The 19,620-nt window shown below is 41.2% G+C and overlaps 1 protein-coding gene across 1 annotated transcript in view; it reads right to left on the reverse strand.

Annotated features, from left to right (window-relative positions):
* Window positions 1-19,620, reverse strand: part of MYO10 (myosin X) — a 190,930-nt gene that overhangs the window by 61,352 nt on the left and 109,958 nt on the right. The window contains exons 9-18 of the mRNA XM_084881644.1: window positions 14,364-14,493; window positions 13,251-13,369; window positions 11,897-12,043; window positions 11,621-11,721; window positions 11,449-11,515; window positions 10,378-10,470; window positions 9,783-9,851; window positions 9,511-9,593; window positions 7,233-7,341; window positions 4,655-4,735 (exon numbers count right to left, since the gene is read on the reverse strand). Coding sequence (XP_084737770.1) covers window positions 4,655-4,735; window positions 7,233-7,341; window positions 9,511-9,593; window positions 9,783-9,851; window positions 10,378-10,470; window positions 11,449-11,515; window positions 11,621-11,721; window positions 11,897-12,043; window positions 13,251-13,369; window positions 14,364-14,493 — 999 coding nt within the window. The remainder of the gene's footprint in view (window positions 1-4,654; window positions 4,736-7,232; window positions 7,342-9,510; window positions 9,594-9,782; window positions 9,852-10,377; window positions 10,471-11,448; window positions 11,516-11,620; window positions 11,722-11,896; window positions 12,044-13,250; window positions 13,370-14,363; window positions 14,494-19,620) is intronic.

Below are 19,620 nucleotides of genomic sequence, written 5' to 3' on the forward strand. Positions count from 1 at the left end.
TATACTTATATGCAGAGCCCATGGACACGGGTCTTTAAATCTTTATGCCTCTGGAAGCAAAAGGCTCACGTGTCCATAATGCATGCTCATCGTTGTAGATGCTCATCGTTGTCACGCTGTGTGTGGCTGCGGGCTGTCTAGGGTGCTGTCCAAATGGGACCTAGTCAGAGGTCAACAGTTCTAACGTGAAAGACAGGGACACAGGCCATCAGGGTTCATTTAAGTGCAGGACAGTGGCATTCTCCAACTTTCCTCAAAGACTGTGTGAGACCCTTGACAGCCGCATGTCTCAGAGAGACAGCGCTTCCACAAGGGCCAGCCCTAGCTGGGTAGCTCATTGGTTGGAGCATCGGCCCATATACCAAAAGGTTTCGGGTTCGATTCCTGACAGGGAACATACCTAGGTTGCGAGTGTGATCCCTGGTCTGGGTGTGTATGATAAGCAACTGATAGATGTTTCCCTCCCTCCCGTCTTTCTTTCTTCAATAAATAAATAAATAAATAAATAAATAAAATCAATAAACATATCCTTGTGTGAGGATTTTTTAAAAAATGGCAAGAACCAAACCTTATGTCTCCAGCTTCACTCTCCTCTCTGACATCCCTTTTTCCAGCAATAGGACTGCAGTCTACCTCACAGACCACACAGGTCCCCTCCGGGTGGCCAGCCCTCTGCTCTCCCTTCTCTTTTAAATAAACGGCTCCGCGTGGCCTGTCTCCAGCCCAGTCTCCAGCCTAGACCTCCTCCGGGGCTGCAGGCCTGCCTTTGGGAAGACCTGACAGGATGGTTCAGGATATTGTCACGTGGGTTAAAAAAGGAGAGACAATGCTGCTGAAATCAAACTGGTCCCCCCGCTAGCACCCGAGTGCTCCCCACAGCCATGGGGGGAGAGGCTGCCAGTCCAGCTCAGTGGGAGGTGACAGCTGCCCGGCCAGGGTACACTGCAGGGCTGTGACTGCAGACAGCCCGTTCTCACACCTGGGAAGGCTTCCTGATGTGTATTGGTCTGTTCCCTTCTTTAATTCCGCCCTGCACCTCCTCAGGGTTTTTCTGAGGAATGTTAATGACAGACTTTTCTTACTGGAACTCATTTGCTGAAATACCTGGACGGGGGAGGGGAGTTGGTAGATCACAGGCCCTGGGTTACCCTTGGGGGGAAATTCTGAGGAGGCAAAGCAGGTTTCCTGGCATCCAGGTATCTCCTGGGCTTGTTTTGGGCACTTCTGGCCAGAAACTGCTACTGCCCAAGCAAATGCAAGAGAAAATGCTAACTGGCCACACCCCCATCTAAAAGTCGTTCAATAGGGAAGTCTGCTGTTTGCAAACTGAAAATTCCGAGGCGCGTGGAGGAGTATATCCTTCAGGGCTACCTAGGATAGAACACTGGATCAAGGGCTGTGCTTTTTAAAATTCACCTTCTAAAGCAGCACCAGGAGGACTTTCCAATGATGCCAGGCAAGAGCCTGTCCTACAAAACCTAGCATTAGCTACCAGTTGTTTGCAAAAAGAAAGAAGTCCACCTAGTACTATAACTGAACTGACATAACTGTTCCATTCTCCCTGCACGCACCTGCTTTTCAAAGCAAAATACAAAACCTCGCCATACTCCCGCAAAGGAGTTCCAGATGCTAGAGGCCAAAGCACCCGCATTGCGGGGGGGGGGGGGGGGGGGGGAGACAGCCAGTCTGGCAGCCTGGGCCAGGGCTGTGTGCTCACACTGGCCCCAGGCCTCAGGGAGTCTTGGTTATGCGGGACATGCTGCTGAGAGCTCAAAGCAACTACTTTGCTTTTTCTAAGGCCACAAACTTGAGAGCTGCTGTTCTTATCCTTTTCTGGTCACAGAATTGCCAACAAACAAACAACAAAAACGCACTAAAAACCCACAAACAAACTGCAGAATCTGCCAAAACCCATGGTCCATATTCCAGAACGATACACAAAGTACCTTCATGCACATGTATTTGAATAAATGCTCTCAAGCCGGTGATGAACAACTCATTTGAGAAGGGTGGGAGGGACGCGGAGGGGAGGAGACACGGCCGTACCCCTCCTTGCCGGAAACCCACATGTCCCATCTTGGGGCAAAGGAAGGCAAAATTTTCCCTGTTAAATTTCTAGAAGCATCCATCTTCGGACAAAAGAGTATTCATAAAAAAACTCCAAACAAGGACTGTGTATACGTCATGTAACCATCACCAGTAACACACCTGAATTTTCAGTGGAACCAACTGAAGGTTGAGCAAGTCATATTTTAGTATCTCTATATTCTAATTAGCATCGTTACACTTAAAAAATCACACCTTCATGTCAGGCCTCATACAAGTCAGTTCTTTTGTCTATAAAATGTCACCAAGACATTTTTTTCGAAGTCTGTACAGCCCATCCCTTGGTGTGTTGGGAGTCTGTCTGCCCGGGTCAGGAGAGGAAAGGGGTGTGAGCGAACACAAATGAAAATGTGAGTTTGAGCTGCATCTTTTTTTTTCTTAATTCCCACATGACAAGCCCATTTATACTGTCTTGTAAATACTGCCCATTGGGGTTATAAAATGAAATAATAGCTTTTTTATTATATATATATATATATATATATATATATATATATTTTATAAAAAAGCTATTATAATTTAAAGGAATGTCTATTCTTACAGCAATGCTGAGATAGTAAGTTCCCCATTTCATTGAATCTGAGATGCCACCGCTAAGAAAGAAATATAAATGTCTTAACTCATTTTTCCAAACTCATTATTTCCACCTAAAATATATATATATATATATATATATATATATATATATCCATATCATATCTCCAAAAATATCTCCCATTTTTCCTCCCTTCCCCCCATTCCTATTTTTCCTAAATGCCAAAACCAAAGCAACTAGACACAATCAAATCCCAACGAGGAAAAATAAACATCAAAAATAGAGTAATTTATTTATTTATTTATTTATTTTTTTACTATTCTGGCTGCGGAACAATTTTCAATTCAAGAGGGCCTAATTTAAAAAGCTATCACAAAAATATGTTGTTGTTGTTGTTGTTTTTAAATCAAAAGCTATTACAATTTAAAGGAATGTCTATCCTTATAACAATGCTGAGCTAGCTCGTCCCCCGTTTCACTGAATCTGAGATGCCACCGCTAAGAAAGAGCAAGAGCCTGCACTAAACTCTGGCTTGCCAAAAGCTGTAAATCCAGCCCGAGCTCCAAGACCTTAAGTTGGAAAAAACCATGCATGTTTAAGGATGAAATACAGTATTATCATCTCCGTTACAAAATCAGAAAAGAAATGCTGACAGGTGTTAAACAGCTCCTGTGGTTATAGACCCCACATGACAAGCCCATTTATACTGTCTTGTACATACTGCCCATTGGGGTTATAAAGTGAAGTATAAACCAGCTGGAATGACATGCGGTTATGTCTTAACCATTCATTTCCTACATAATGTCAAAAAAGCTATGTATTGCTTCTGTGTCCTTTTTTTTTTTGTGGTAACCTAAAACACTTTTTAATGTAAATGTGAAAACTGCCAGAATAGATGCATATTAAGTCATCACAGATCTTCTAGGTAAAACCAGTCTCGACCACCTTAATGCCTTATACGTGCCAATTCTCACCACTGTACTACCCAGTAGGGTAACAAAATGAACAGGTTATTCTTTAGTAAAGAGAACATACACTTCGGCCTTCCGAGAAGACAGAGGATTCAACTCTAATTCTTATAATTAAACATCTTTAAACTATAAACCAGGAATCCCTGTAATACTAAGTCAAAGGCAACTGGTAACCACTATATAAAGATCTAGTCCCACCCAGCCACATTAACAGAATCCAACACAAAACTCATAGGTCACAGTTCAGGTCAGGTTCCTTATCTTAATGCTTCTGAGGATGACACCTGTTTTTCAACATGAGGGGCCCTTGACATTAGTACTTTGTGGGGGTTTACCTCTCTCCAGTGGGGGCTACTAAGAGCTGATATTCGCCAAATCAAGATAATTTCACATTTTTAACAACACGCTAAGGCAAGTTGTCCAGTTGAGTCTTGGACTGAGAAACTGCATCTATATCTAATGCTAAATTTAAATTTTCTTTGTTAAAACAGCTTTTCCTTTTAAAATTCCCATTATTTCTGATCGGGATATGGCCTTCAAAGCTAAAATCTCGGAGCCTACATAAGAAAACTCATAATGACAACCTTCCAGGAGTTTTCAAATTAGTTACGACCACCTAACGTCCTTAAAACACAGAATACAGACGCTTCATCACATATAACAACAAAGCAAAAGAAAGCCAAACAAACAGAAAAATCAACCACCAAAAATACACCAATGATTTCTTCTAAAATAGAAGCTTGCCCAAGAATTTCACATCAGGTGCTTAAAACAAAAAAAGAAAGAAAAAAAAGTGAAGGCTTTACAGTGTTTCCTTTTCAGCTAGACTTCTTTAAAGCTGAATGGCATCATTCAAAAGCAGCAGAATAGACCCAGGAGACAAAGGGAATCTTTCCATTCAGAAACGTTAGGTTATAATAATGCAGCATACATCTCCAACCATCTCTAAGGAACGGACTTCGGAGAAACCCGATCTGAGTCACTAACCCGGGAGGCAGTGTCCTCAAAGACGGGGTCTCCATCTAGAACCGGCCCCTCTTACCTTCTGCATGTTGGGCTTGACACAGCGAACAAAGAAAGGATTAGAGGAGCTCAGGGTTGCCATCAAGGAATGCAGTGAGTCCTAATAGAAAGACAGAAAAGTGCATGTCGATTTAGTCTCTTAGTATCTCGTTCTTTAAGTTTCTCAGCACCTTAGACACTTACCAGAAACAAACAAAAAACCCTTAATCATAGGAATAATAATGGTCTTTATTTTTAATTATGTCATTCTAAGATAAAATAAAGCGAAAATATTATAATTCACTGTCACTGAAATTATTGCACAATACGGTATACAAATTTTATTTGCTACTTCCTTGAAATAGTACCATTAAAAAAATAACATTATTCTATTAACCAGCAAAAAAAAAAAGCATAGGCTACTTCAATGGTTAGCATAGAAAACCTGAGAATTATGAGCTCTCCCACTGTAGTTATTTGTCCAAACTCATTATTTCCATCCAAATGACAGCCACTACCAGCACCTCGCAGGTCTTGGACCTACAATCTCCACTCTAACCTTCAATTTCTGTAATACTGCTTTCTTTTTTTAGTCTTCTTTAAGATTTTTTATTGTGAATTTTTAACATTTACCAAAGCAGACAGCATGCAACGAATACTCATCATCAGCTTTAGCTAATCCCATGTCCTCTGATCCCTGACTCCATCTGTACTATGCCCACCCCTTGCAGAAAAGTAAATCCGAGATATTGCTTATTTCATCCCTCAAAATTTCAGCATGTTCTTTTAGAGGATAATCACTTTAAAAAATAATAGATAACCATATCCATATCATCCTAAAAGATTTACCATGAATTCCTTAATGTTAACATTAAAAAGTGCAATTGTCTCATTTCACGTTAAAATAGTCAACTGTCGCAAATTTCATTTTAAAATGCTTTGTTCTTTGAATTCGTGTATTGTAGTCGGTTGGTGTATCTCCCCAGTCTTTTAATTCATTGGTTGCCCCCTCCCCCACCCCATCTCTCTTTTTCCTTCTTACAATCTTGCTGAGGAAACTGGGCTGTGTGTAACACTATGTTGATTAGTTACTTCTCTGCTTAAAAGCTTTACGTTTTTCACAGATGACAAATGTCCTGGCTTCCATGCCCCTCATATCCTGGTACCAGCTTAAGTTCGTACAAGGTGCCGGGTCAGCTGGCCTGTATCTATGCACAATCCTCCGGGGACAGGGCTCATCCCACTCCTGCCTCAGGAGTCCTTCTCTCGCCCTTGTCTCTACCTGGTAGGTCCACCCACTCTTTCCCGTTTCCTTGATTCCTAGTCCAATTTAGTCCCCAAATATCCACAAAGCCTTGCGAGAACCTAGAAAAAGAAAGTTCCACCGGGAGAGTAAAAGCTAGGTTTTGGAGTCAGACAGACTTCCGCTTAATTCAAATCCTGCTCAGTCCTCAGGGGGACCAAATGGGTCTCCATTTCCCTAAACCTCAGCATTCTCATCTATAAAATGGGGACAATAATGTATATTTATAAAATTATGAGAGAAGTGAACAAGATAATGTACATAAAGTGATTAGCCCAATGCCTTGCACGTAAGTGTACATAATAAATGGCAGCTATTATTATTTCACCTTATCTCACCCTCATTGCCAGCCATGTTGGGTGTATCTGGCTCATCGCCAACCATACTGCACAACAGACCACACACAGACTCCCACTGATGCATCCAACAGTGAGTAAATAAAAGCCCCATAGAGGGCAGAGGTTCAAAATGTCTGTTGACTGTCCAGCTGGTGTGACTCAGTGGTTGCATGTTGAGCTATGAACCAGGAGGTCACAGTTCTATTCCTGGCCAGGGTATATGCCCAGGTTGCCAGCTTGATCCCCAGTAGGGGGCATGCAGGAAGCAGATAATCAATGATGATCTCCCATCATTGATGCTTGTCTCTCTCTCTCTCTCTCTCTCTCCCTCCCTCTCTCTCTCACTCCCTCTCTCTCTCTCTCTCTCTCTCTCTCTCTCTCTCTCTCTTCAGTGTTCCCCCTCCCTCCTTCCCACCATCTCTGAAGTAAATAAAAAATATATTTTAAATGTCTGTTGACTGATGTGCTTCCGTATCTCTTCACATTAGGATTAAACTGCAAAAATGGTCATCATATGCTCTACCTCTAAACTAAATAAAATGAAAATAAAAATGTTCCTTATTTTCCCTGCATCCTGAACTATTTTGACAAGGTAACTGATATTGATCTTATTTAAATATGCACTTGGTTATTATTCCTAGTTATGATATTATAAATAGACCTGAGAAAAAATACAAATATTCAGACATGGGAAGAAACAGACACAATTTCCACATGATCATCTGGATACAAATCAGAGAGAGCCCATGTGGCCAAACACAATCCCACAGGGCAATTCCTAAGAAGTGCCATTTCATAATCTAAGAATAAGCAGCAACTTATTTTTTTTTAACAACGAAAAAACTATGTACTATTTCCGGTTTATAGGATGATTTACAAGACAAACACTGGCTCATGGAGCTCTTGTTCCTAGCTCCAATTTCCAATTCTTAGGTGCCGGGAACAATGAACCATCACAGCCAGCAGAGGAGACTGACCTTGAACTGTGAGCTGACCGTGGGCCGCCGGTGCTTGCTTCCACATTTCAAGGTATCCTGGTTATTGCGGCTTGAAACGTGTTCGAATAGGTCATAGATGAAGTCGAATCTGTGAGAGCAAAGAGCAGGGGACCACGAGGGGCACATACCCAGTTATTAGGTGCTGGATTACTGTAATTACAATGCATTTTCCCACTGACGGTAACACACCGAGGCCTGGAAGAGCTAAGACAGCTCCAAAGATTTCAAACTAACCCTGCATCAGGCATTGAAAAAAAACTTGGTGGCCTTCAGAACTCTAGAGCAGGGGTCCTCAAACTTTTTAAAGTGGGGGCCAGATCACGGTCCCTCAGAGAGCTGGAGGGCCGGACTATATGAACTACTAATTCCTACTGTAACACCTCGGCTGCTCTCACTGCCCAAAAAACCTGGCGGGCCGGATCAGACTCCTCTGAGGGCCGCATGTGGCCCGCGGGCCGTAGTTTGAAGACCTCTGCGAGTCTTACAGAGAGTGGATTGGATGAAAGTGACGCAGCCCAGGGTGCAGTTAGGAGAGCACCACCCCAGCTTCTGCAGCCTCGACTTCCCTCCGATTGGAGGGACATATTATTTTGCTCATCTCACAGTGTTGCAACATCCATGCATTTAATAGGTGAAAGGTGCTAACTCTAGAGTGAGGCAGACTGGGGTGCGAATCCTGCCTCTGCTATTTCTAGGCCATGTGACTTGGGCAGGATGGTGGTCTCTCTCCAGGCCTCAGTATTTCCATCTGGAAAATGGGGCTAATTTTAAAACTTACCCCATCACTCTGGGGTGAGAATGAAACGAGAAAATACACAAAAGGCTGAGCAGGGTGCCTGGCACATGAAAAGTGCAGAAGTTGATCGCTATTCCTGTTACTAAAATGTTGTATAGAATTCATTGCCCCTACTAATAAAGTAGAAAGAAGGCTTTTCAGTAACTTCTCTTTATCTTCCTTGCAAGGAAAACATTTTAGGCTGTAAAGTGGGGCATTGGCGGGGGGATGGAGGGTGGTTTGGTGGCTTCATTGAGACCAGGAAAGATGGGGACAACGTCTGGGCATCCATAACTCCCAAGGTGGCAACGCCAGTGCTTCCTCTGTCACATCTCACTTTGCCCCAACCCTTTCTCAATTTTGTCCCCAGCTGCTACTCCAGCTGCTCGCCCCCACATGCTTTAAGTGCTCTGAAGGAAAGCTCTGGTTCCATGACACTGTCACAGATGAGCTTCTCATTACAACAGAATGCTTCCATTTAACACTGAGGTGCGGCTTCAAATGCATCACAGTAACCCAGAAACCTCTCTGGTAGATCATATGCCAGAGAATTTTTAAAACATCGCCGCTTTTACAGATCTAAAAAGCTCATCTAAGAGTAAAAATGGCGACAATGTGTAAATAGGGAAGGAGAGTTGAAACACATCTGAAGATGGACTACTTCCAATTCTGAGCTTCTAGGCTGACACTTGCCATGGCCTCCCTTCCCCTCAGTACTCAGCTATTTAAATGACAGCATGGCCACCTGGTCTTGGCATTCCTAAAAGTATTACAACTTTAAAATAATTGGGCTACTTTCCTTACTAAGACATTAAAAATTTATTTGTGTTATATTCACTCGGGATCTGACACAGGTACTGAAAGCTTCAACGTAGGCTTATTTTCCTCCCTTTTTTCTCTCACAAAGCCTCCTAGTTTAGTATACACACATAGCAACGCTAATCAATTATCGACTGAATGGTGTGGATTTACAATTCATACATGAATAATTGACTGTGAAATAAACTTATCATTTGAGCTGAATGGATACTGGTTTATTTTTTCCTGACAGCCTTTGCACTAACTACAGACACAGGGGTCCTACAGACCCAAGGCTGAAATCAATTTAACCGCAGCCCTAAACTTGTCAAGAGGAACCCGCGTGACACTGGTTACAATCTTGAGTTCTTGAGCCAAGACGACCAATCGAAACTGGTGAGATCTTGGGCAAGTCACTTAACTGCTCCAAGTCTCAGCTTCCTCATCTGCATAAGAGGATTCATAATAGCATCTAAGTCATGGATTTGCTGTTCTGACAGCACCTGATTAAATGGTAGTCGCCGCTATTCATATATCTGTGGTCGTTTTATTGATGAACTATTGCCCAGGGAAGAAGAGATTAAGTTGCTTCCATAGTCATTGTTCCTATATTTGTGAATTAAAAGCATTTGCACAAATATTACTTTGCTCGCTAATGATGTCTCAGGGAAGAGACAGACATACCGGCTTTCCCTGAGCAAGTTGAGAAGGTCATCTCTAAAGGTATCTCTGTTCTTCTCCAAGATGCCCCGGACATCGTACTGCACCTGGTTTTAAAGAAATAAATGCGTGAAGGTAGAACGGACCAAAAGAGCAATTTCAGGGGATAAGCATGAAACTCCCTTTAAAGATAGGCCCATGAAGAAAAGTCCTATGAATATATTTATGATTGGCTTCTGGAAGTATTATTTCTCTAACTGGGCCAATGTCAATAAGGATCTAAATTAAGAACTTACCTCTCCAGCGTAGTGTTTCACTCCAAAATTGTTGACTGCGACTCTGGGCTTCACGTAAAAGTGGTTATTCTAATAAAACAAACAAACACAAATGCCTACTTTTACTTACTGGTGTCCACTGAGTTCCAGAGGAAACTAACTACAGCAGCCAGTGAAAGCAATTTCAAAACCAGTCATATATCCACATAGCCGGTGATACACATAAGGAAAACCATGTCCCTCCTGTCTGTGTCATCACAACAGGCGAAAACCACAAAATTCTATACTCATAAACATGGGCATAATGTGACAAACAGCCCCAAATCTACCCCCGAGGCTTATCTTGATTTGGTTCTAACAATCGAAGAGGAACATCATTGGCTTAAGAGAATAAAAAAAAAATTTAAATGTGGAGGCACAAGGGGGCCAAATCTACCCCTTTGGCTTATTATAACTTAGTTCTAGAAATCGAAGAAGCGCTCCATTGGTTATGTGAAAAAACAAAATTAAATGTGGAGGCTCAAGGGGGCCAACAGTACTGAAATATCTCGAAGGTCATTTTAATCCACAGATCTGCTATCCAGACATAACTAAGAATTGGCAGGTAATGACATACAGCGTGTTGATTGTGCAGTTTCTCCAACAAGGTGCTGTCCGTGGCTTGAGGGAAATGGCTTTCTTCATTGATCAGGGCCAGGAGACCAAGTTTCTAGAAGAGGGAAAGAAGGCTAAATGAATTAAAAGTGAACATAATATGCTTCAAAATATTTTACAACTCCTTTCCTCTCTACTCTCTATCAAATAAATGGTTAAAAGAAAAGGCACAGCCCGAAGGTGTGGCTCAGTTGCTGAATGCTGACCTATGAACCAGGAGGTCATGGTTCCATTCCTGGTCAGGGCACGTGCCCGGGTTGTGGGTTTGATTCCCCACGGGGCGTGCAGGAGACAGCCGATCAGTGATTCTCATTCATCATGGATGTTTCTAACTTTCTCTCTCTCCCTTCCTCTTTGCAATCAATAAAAATACATTTTAAAACAGAAAATGAAAGGCACAGTAACTCTTTAATTGAAAACATGCAAAATAGTATTTCAAAGAAATCCAAAAAATTTAAATGCCACATAAACATTAAAAAAAAAAATTGAGCCGAAACCGGTTTGGCTCAGTGGTAGAGCGTCAGTCTGCGGACTGAAGGGTCCCAGGTTCGATTCTGGTCAAGGGCATGTACATTGGTTGCGGGCACATCACCGGTAGGGGGTGTGCAGGAGGCAGCTGGTCGATGTTTCTCTCTCATCGACGTTTCTAGCTCTGTATCTCTCTCCCTTCCTCTCTGTAAAAAATCAATAAAATATATTAAAAAAAAAAATTGAATCCACCACAATTTTGGGGACAAAACTCTTACTGGTACTGGCAAGGCCTTGATGCTGACTTCAAATCTATGTGAGTGAAGCGGCTCTGCCCACTGAGGATCCTAAAATACTGAGTTCAAGGAGACAATAGACTTGAAGCAGCCAAGTGTTTAAATCCAACCTTGCACATTTACATTTACTTTTCCAAACGGTCCATTGTGTTCTAAACATTCACATCTCTGATGTGCGTGTTCACACAAGCTACTTCGTTCCCATAAAGATGAATCAGCCCAGCTGGGCACCCTGGGGACTGAAACGACTCTTCTCAACAATACATTACCTTCTCGATCAAGTCCAGGCATTCGCCATTGTCTATCCAGTCGATATCTTCCCACACTAATCCTTCTCTGTAGAAAGATTTAAAAAAAAGTTGAGTTATAGCAACCTGTACCTCTTTAATTTAGTGGCTAAGTAAAAATAAGAAATTGAAATAGAATTGCATGAGTGCTTACCTGCTATATTCTAGTTGTTCTAAGGAAAAAATATGCTTGTTGAAATATTCCTGAAGTTTCTCGTTTGCATAGTTTATATTGAACTGTTCAAAGTGATTAACCTGAGGGAAGAAACCATTCAAAAGGTATCTTTAATGCTCTTGCTATTACATATGAAGAGGAAAAAGATCTCCAGAAAAAAAAAAAAAAATCAGTGTTTGTTATGAAAGTTTTGCTGAAGATCAGCCAACAAGTAGGTAGAAAAGAATGCATGGGTCCCACCCGTGGGAAGCATACCTCAAAGTTTTCAAATCCGAAGATGTCAAGAATGCCAATAGATTTAAAGTCGTCTTTGCCTTTGATCCTGCTGTTGATCTTCTTGATCACCCACTCAAAGCAGCGCGCATAAAGTGCCATGGCCAGGGAGTCCCTGCTGTCTACTGCCTGGGGGTGAAGGTGGGGGGAGAGGAGACATGGTCATCATGTCCCTGACCAGGGTCAGCCAGCAGGCAGGTCCGTCCCACCCACTCGGGAGCTCTTGCGAGACACATGTGGCAGGGGTGGCACCATGCACCCAATGGCAAGTAAATCAGTGCCACCTCGGAAGAAGGGATAAACTGGAGCTTGCCTGTCACTTGACAACAGGACTCACCAAGGATACCTTTAAATACAGGCTCCAAAGTCAACTCTGTATGTTGAGTTTAGGTGAGAATCCGAGCTGATATATAGGGTTACAAATTTTATCGGGTTGAAAACAATAATTAAGACTGTTTGCATTTTATCTTCTTCTACTGTACTTTATACACATAAAAGTTTCCTTTATGGGACATGGTTAGTAGTTTTGACTTATCTAATCAAGAAACAGGTATTACACGGGCTAGAGCATGTAACTGGCTCGAGGCCGTTACAGAGGCAAAAATAAGTAATACAACATATGGTTGCATGTTTTCATGTACAATAACGTATTATAGCTCATGTTTACTTAGTTCTTATTCTGTTCCAATCAGTAAGGACTGAGAATATACACTGCATGGCCAGATTATTATGATCTCTGGTTGCATAATAATCTGGCCACTCAGTTTATACCCTATATAATAAAAGGCTAATATGAAAATTGTCCCCTCGACCAGGAGTTTGACCAGCAGGCAGGCCGGCCAACCACCCATGTCCCCTCCCCCTGGCCAGGCTGGACAGAACCCTCACTCCTAACCCATGCATGAATTCATGCACCAGGCCTCTAACACACACACACACACACACACACACATACATACACACTCTGAGAGGCCAGATTATTATGCATTCAGAGATCATAATAATCTGGCCATTCGGTGTATATTTTCTTATGACCCTTACAAGAATCCTCTGAAATAGGTCTTACAGAGGAAACTGAGGCACAGTGAACAAACTTCCTAAGAATAGACAGAGTAGTAAAAGGTGGAAGAGTCAGGACTCAAACAGAGGCCATCTGCACCAGACCCAACCCTCCTAATGAGGCAGCTACACGGTCTCTTAGAAACGACTGAATAACTTATTTATTCCCCTCATTTATTTTGATTGTGACCCACAGTTATTTATCTGAATGAAAGCCATGGATCTGAAACCCCAGGAGTGTCATTCAAATCCAGCCTGGATAGCAGAGAGCACTTACCTGCTGCACGCTGAGCGGCGTGAGGATCTCCTCCCCCCTGAGGAACATCGATCTCTGGGTCAGAGCGTCCGTGAGCTGCGTTGGGTCCAGCCCAAGTAACTCTGCAGACCTGCCCAAGGCTGGGGATGGAGAACAAAGTCAACATGGACTCCCAGCCCCCAAGAGGACCAGGCCGAAGGGACGCCAAGGGGGTACAAAGCTAGCCACTCACAGCAACACATGAAAGCAGCAAGCACCCCTGAATCCCTCAGGCAGAATTTATGGGACATACGTTCTATTGTAAGTTTGTCGTTCCTTTATCAAGTCCTAGGTTAGTGGCTAAGAACCTGGAGCTTGGACCAAGTGCAGTCCAGAGACCCCCAAGATTAGGGGGGTTCCCAAGACACTGTAAGAGGTTTGTGAAGTCATAACTATTGTCAATGGCAATACCAAGATGTCACTTGCTCTTTTATTCTCATTCCCTCACCAGTATTCCAATGATTTTTCCAGGGATTACATGACCTGAGGTATCTCGAACAAAATAATTGCAACAGCAGATATGAGAACCCTACTGGCCTCTATTACATTAGATATTAAAGAAACTTGCAAAAATATAAGACAATGTGACTCTTCTTACTGATTTGTTTTTCTTGGAAAATAGTCTTATATACAAATATTGTATTTTAATATGCAAAGGGTTTATTATGGTCATTTTGCAAGGCCTGCTTCATTCCTGATATTGTGAACACCAACAGGTAAGACTCACAGTTCTAAAAGGAGCTCTCTCTCTGGGGTTCTCCATCACGTTAAGATTATTACAAGGTGCTGGGGTCAAACAATTGAGAACTACTGGCCTGCAACCCTGGGCTCTTTACAGCCATTTGTACTTGACCTCATTAAGTTCCCAGCTTCCATGCCCTCATATAGTGCTTCCATCAGAACAGTTTAAAAATAAATAGAGAAACCGCTCCAGGAAAATGACAACTGACACAGCTATGCGTGCATGAACTCACTCTATCTCCACAACATATCCCTGAGGCACTTTACCAACAAGAAGTTGCTGGTGTTGAGGTGATAAATAACCCAGGAAATAGCCCAAGAAAAGGGGGGCGGGGACAGGAGGGGTGACCTTACCCGTTTTGAAGGAAACCTGCGCCCCACCAGCAGTGATAAATTCTATGTTCCCAAGATGCAGTATGCCAGCAAGCAGCCTCAAAACCTCCCGGACTTCCTCCTTGCTAAACTGCATTACGTCCATTGCCGTCTGGAAGAAAAGTAACGTGTTTCATTGTTTATGTGTGTGTTCTTTTCATACTAAAAAAAAATTTTTAAAAACGCCCATTGCTCAACAAAATTACCAAGTATTGTTCTAAAAGGCGAGAAAATAAGAAATAGATGCATGACCAGTTTTAAAGATAAAGACTTTTCACAGATACACACAAAAGAACATGAGGTTAGGAACTGTAGAATGTTGAGGAAGAGCCTAATCGATGACACAAAACTAAGTATCCGCCTAATGTACAAGCCTCTTAGTTATGCCACAAAAAATTATATTTCTCCCTACAGATAGCAAAGCATGATGGAATATTTATTTTCTTACACGTGAAAATAGGAGGGCAATTTGGGAAAGCTAAGCCTTCCTGAGAGTTCTGCAGGATCAAAACTATGGGGCTTGTCCTCATAGTTACTCACAGCAGGAACCCAAGGAGGTGGAATAAACTCTATAATGGGAGAGTCTTTGTATCCTCTTACTATAGATACTGGTGGACCTAGGAATGGACCTGGGTCTATCTGCCTTGGACATTCTTTGACATCTCTACTCCTCATTTCTCCAAAGGGATCTTAAGGTCTTATCTTGGCCTCTAGGTAGTAAATGGAACCTTTCTTAATGCTGTTTGGGGGGAAAATAACAATCAACAGGCATCAACCTACAGGAGCACTGTAACCAGCAAGTATCCAAACAACTTTAGCCAGGAGTCTTCTCAATCCCATCGAAGATGTGTTCATTTTCTATTGGGATTTAGGAGCCATATTCAAGTCAGGAACTCTGCACTCACACCCACATCCACAACTGAGGACAAAATTGGTGACAAGGCTCCTGAAATGACTTGGGCCCAGCTGGTGTGGCTCAGTGGTTAAGTATTGACCACAAACCAGGAAGTCATGGTGCAATTCCCAGTTAGGGCACATGCCTGGGTTTCAGGCTCTATCCCTGGTGGGGTTGTGGAGGTGCAGGAGGCAGCCGATCAATGATTCTCTCTCATCATTGATGTTTCTATCCCTCTCTCCCTCTCTCTGAAATCAATAAAAACATATTTAAAAAAAGAAAAAAAAAGTGCACTTGGATCTGAAATCAACGCACTGACCGCAGGAGACGTGGGAGAAGGAAATCATGAACCACTTTGAAGCAATAGAAATCACAAAAGGAAACAACTGGAGACTTTAAAATGTGAGACACATCATTTCTTTACAAGGAAAAAACAATGATGCTGAAACAAAGGGCAAAAACAATAGACAGGGAAACAAAATTAAAAGAGGAAAAATGCAAGGGAAGGAACAAGAGCTATATTGGGAGATACACACGCAACAAAGATAAAATAGGCCCTTCTTACACAGGAAGTGCAAATCCACGGAGATATTAGTCTCCATCTTAGAAACGAAACATGCACAAATTAGAGAAAATCGGGGATCATTTCTGTTACATTAGCAAGACATTTCTGAAGGACTGACCTGAAATGGTGAAAATGGCATGTTTAGGCACTGGCCACTGGTACTATAAGTGAGTAGAACTTTTTGGAAAAGAAGATTATGTAGCAGGACTGCGTTGGGCCACACGTGCATACACTCTTACAATGTTTAGAGGTTAAGGAATTTTCTCATGGTTGCATTAGCAAGATTCAAAGTCCAGGAATTTGTTATCTATCCAACTTTATTACTTTCCAAGGACATTTAAAAAAATAATAATAACTCTCCTGTGTAATCTTCCATAACTTCAAAGATGAAAATTTGTTCCAAGTAATTTGTTGACAATAATAAAGTTTTGCAACATGTCACTACAGCATTATCTTAACACTTTCAGAGAATTCTAACGAATAGAGTAAATAACATTGTTAGAATAGTGTATCATCTTTAAAGGAAATTCTCAGCATCATGTAGAAACATGATTATATTTTGCTTTATCCAAAGAGTAAAAACTACATTTTTTTTAACCATAACTAATAAAATCAGGATGGGAAGAAAACTTACAAAATGAAAAATATGGTAGTGTTGGTAGGCTCATAAACATTGTGTTGTATCATGTCCTTTAATGTTGTTAAAGTAACAGAACATCTTTCTGAACAATAAATGAGACTACTATGCAAATTGCTCAAATGAGACTATTATGCAAATCGCTCTCTACCCAATGGCATACCACTCCCAATGCAGAGGAATGAATTGTGTTATGTGGGATGTGGATGAGCCAAAGAAGGTAGATACAGGAGAATACATTCTGTGTGATTTCATTTACATAAAACTCGAGAAAAGACAAATCTATGCCACGTATGATAACTGAAAGATCAGTGGTTCCCGAGGCTGGGGTGGGGTAGCTGGGATTGTCTGGGTAGGGGAACAAAGAACTTCTGGGGTACAGAACTGTCCTTTATGTTGATTGTGGTTGAAGGTACATGTGTGTGCAAATTAAAAATTCACTGAAATGTATACTTTACATGGGAGTGTTTTATTTTATGTACACTATAGCTTAGTAAAGTTTATTACAAAAAAATCAAAGACCATGAATTGTTTAATCAATAATGAGAAGACTCATTTCAGGGTACGAACAAAACTTAATGCAAAAACAACTATTAGTCAAGTGTTTACCAATAAATAGGTCTATGGAAAAATAATTATTCAAATTTATTTATTCTAAATGCAAAGAAATACGGCTAAGAAATACAGAACATTTATTATGTTCAGGACTTTAAAACAGTGGTCAGGATCAAATCAGACATCAGCAAAATAATTTTTAAAAATCACCTGCTATGCAAAAGTTAGTATTTTCTTTTTCCATGATGAAAGTTTTCCTCATATTACCAGACACAGTCAATACTCTTTTGTAAAAATGTTCTAAGCTCATCTTAGAATGACCACAGAAATGAAAATATTCACTGCTTTAAGTCACCTTCCTGGACTTGAAACATCGATAAAAGAAACAAGATTTTTGAAAACCAGTCTACAGTAGCAGAAAATTTCAAACGGTCAAATGAAAAATGTCAAAAGATGCCTATGAAAAAACTGTTGGTTAAGTTCTGAGAATACATACAATGTAGAAATAGAGATTCGAAAACAGATGGATAAAGTGTGCTTACTGCATTAATAAACTTGTGACTTCTTCACTTTCAAGTCCAACTCTGAGCGAATTAATTAGTGAGGAGTGCGGTGATAAGTGGTAATTGCATTAATAACTCTATGGGGTAATTTAATGGTTGCAACCAATTATCACCAGCGTGGGAGTGGGTGCCAAAATTGCTAGCCAGAGCTCCATCCATTGTCTCTTACTGTCCTATTTACGATATTTTTAGTAGCAATCTCCACCCCTAGGCAAGAGTAGCACTTTAAGGTTTATTATAATTATCTTATTTTCTCAACAATAGGGCTCAAGACTTAAAAAAAAAAAAAAAAGAAAACCCTGGGAAATTCTCAGTATACTTTAGAAGCACTGAATAGCAATTTAGTTATGAAACTGGCACAAAGTTAGACAACATATTTTCAATAAAGTCTGTGCTAAGCCCATAAAAATTAAATGTTTGTGAAAGTGTGTGTGAGAGATGTTGGGGGTGATACAGTCCCAACCATGAAGGACTGAAGGCAGCGAGGCTGTCACATTAGAAGCAAATAGAGAAGATTGGCGAATTGAGGGTAATTCACTGCTAAAAGGTACATCTGATCTGCTCAGAAGTCAGTTGTACCCCAGCCCAGTCTGGTTTGGTGCTCACAGAATCACAGAGGTCTTTCTTTTTTAATTTGCTCCATTGGTGGAGATTTCCTAGAAGTTGCAGGCTGTCTTCCTTTTAATTTTTCCTCAACACTCTGACTTACGTCTCTCACCTTTGCTTTCCCTCCATCCCCTACCCACAACAGTAACTTGCACCAGGCTCACTTCACTCGAGTGTCTAGGAGACCATGCAGTGCGTCTGCCACCAGAACCACAATTCCCAGCTTCTGCTCCCTGTACTCTCAGTTTCTGCTTCCGGCCTGAGGTCCCTCCCCTCCTCTCCCTCAGGGCAGGAGGTGGGCATGGACTCTGGCCTACTGTTGCCAAGGCAATGCTGCCAGCATCCCTGCCCCCGGCCACAATGGGTGCCACCATCTCTGTTGTGGAGTGATGGTTAATTTACATATTACCCTTTTATTATATAGGATATGACTTTTAGGTTATCATAATAATTATTACAAAGTTGGGATGTTTGCTGTAAAAAATGTAACACAGAGACTGGTAAAAAATATATACTATCCTAGAATTCTGCCTCATGGTGACATTTTTGGTATATTTTGTTCCAATATTTTTCTGCATATATAATTATTACATATACATGTCATACATTCAGGGTGGGGCAAATGTAGATTTTACAGTTGTTTGTATGGAAAATAATACAATAATTAATAAATAATCAAAGAATAAACTCTGTTTCGCATACTCACAATTGTAAACTTACTTTGGCCCCACCCTGTACATATAATGCTTATTATTTAAATAAAAAGATTATAGTGCTACACACCACCTTCCTTATTATGTAATAAGCAAGTTTTTCCATACTATTAAATATACGTGAGCATGTGTTTTGCTTGTTGCCATGGCTCTTACTTTATGGGTTTAACGAATTATTAAAGCCATTCTCCAATTCACGATTTAGAGAGTTTAGGGGGAAAGAATCTTATTTTTTATAGAAAAGAATATTTTTCCTCCTTTCTGAAAAGCTGCTCATTTATATTTCTTTTCCGACAACATTGCTTAGCACTTCCAGAAGAAGGAAACCACATTTTCCTGATTTAAAAAATCACCAGCTGCATCGTCTTTGACATTTCTGACGGGTCCACACTAAAAGTATTAGGATGTATTAATAGAATACTTTTAAGTTTGTTGTGTACATTCACAAAGCCAAATTTATGTCTACACTTTTCTTCCTTTCTGGAAGACAAAGCCTTTCATCATAAGACCACATTTCAAATGTCAAAACCTATCATTTCAATTTAAAAATAAAAGCTACCAATCACTGAAACTAGGGCACGTTCCAAAAATTAACTTGCAGCTAACAAGAACAAACAGTTCTGAATCAGAAAATGGTGCCCCAAGAGAAAAACCATCAGAGCACCTTCTCCTGTCTGGCACTCAGGACGAGGGCAGGCCTCACTG

This window comes from Pipistrellus hanaki (genome assembly GCF_964339955.1).
Source record: "Pipistrellus hanaki genome assembly, chromosome: 4".
NCBI classification, from domain to species: Eukaryota; Metazoa; Chordata; class Mammalia; order Chiroptera; family Vespertilionidae; genus Pipistrellus; species Pipistrellus hanaki.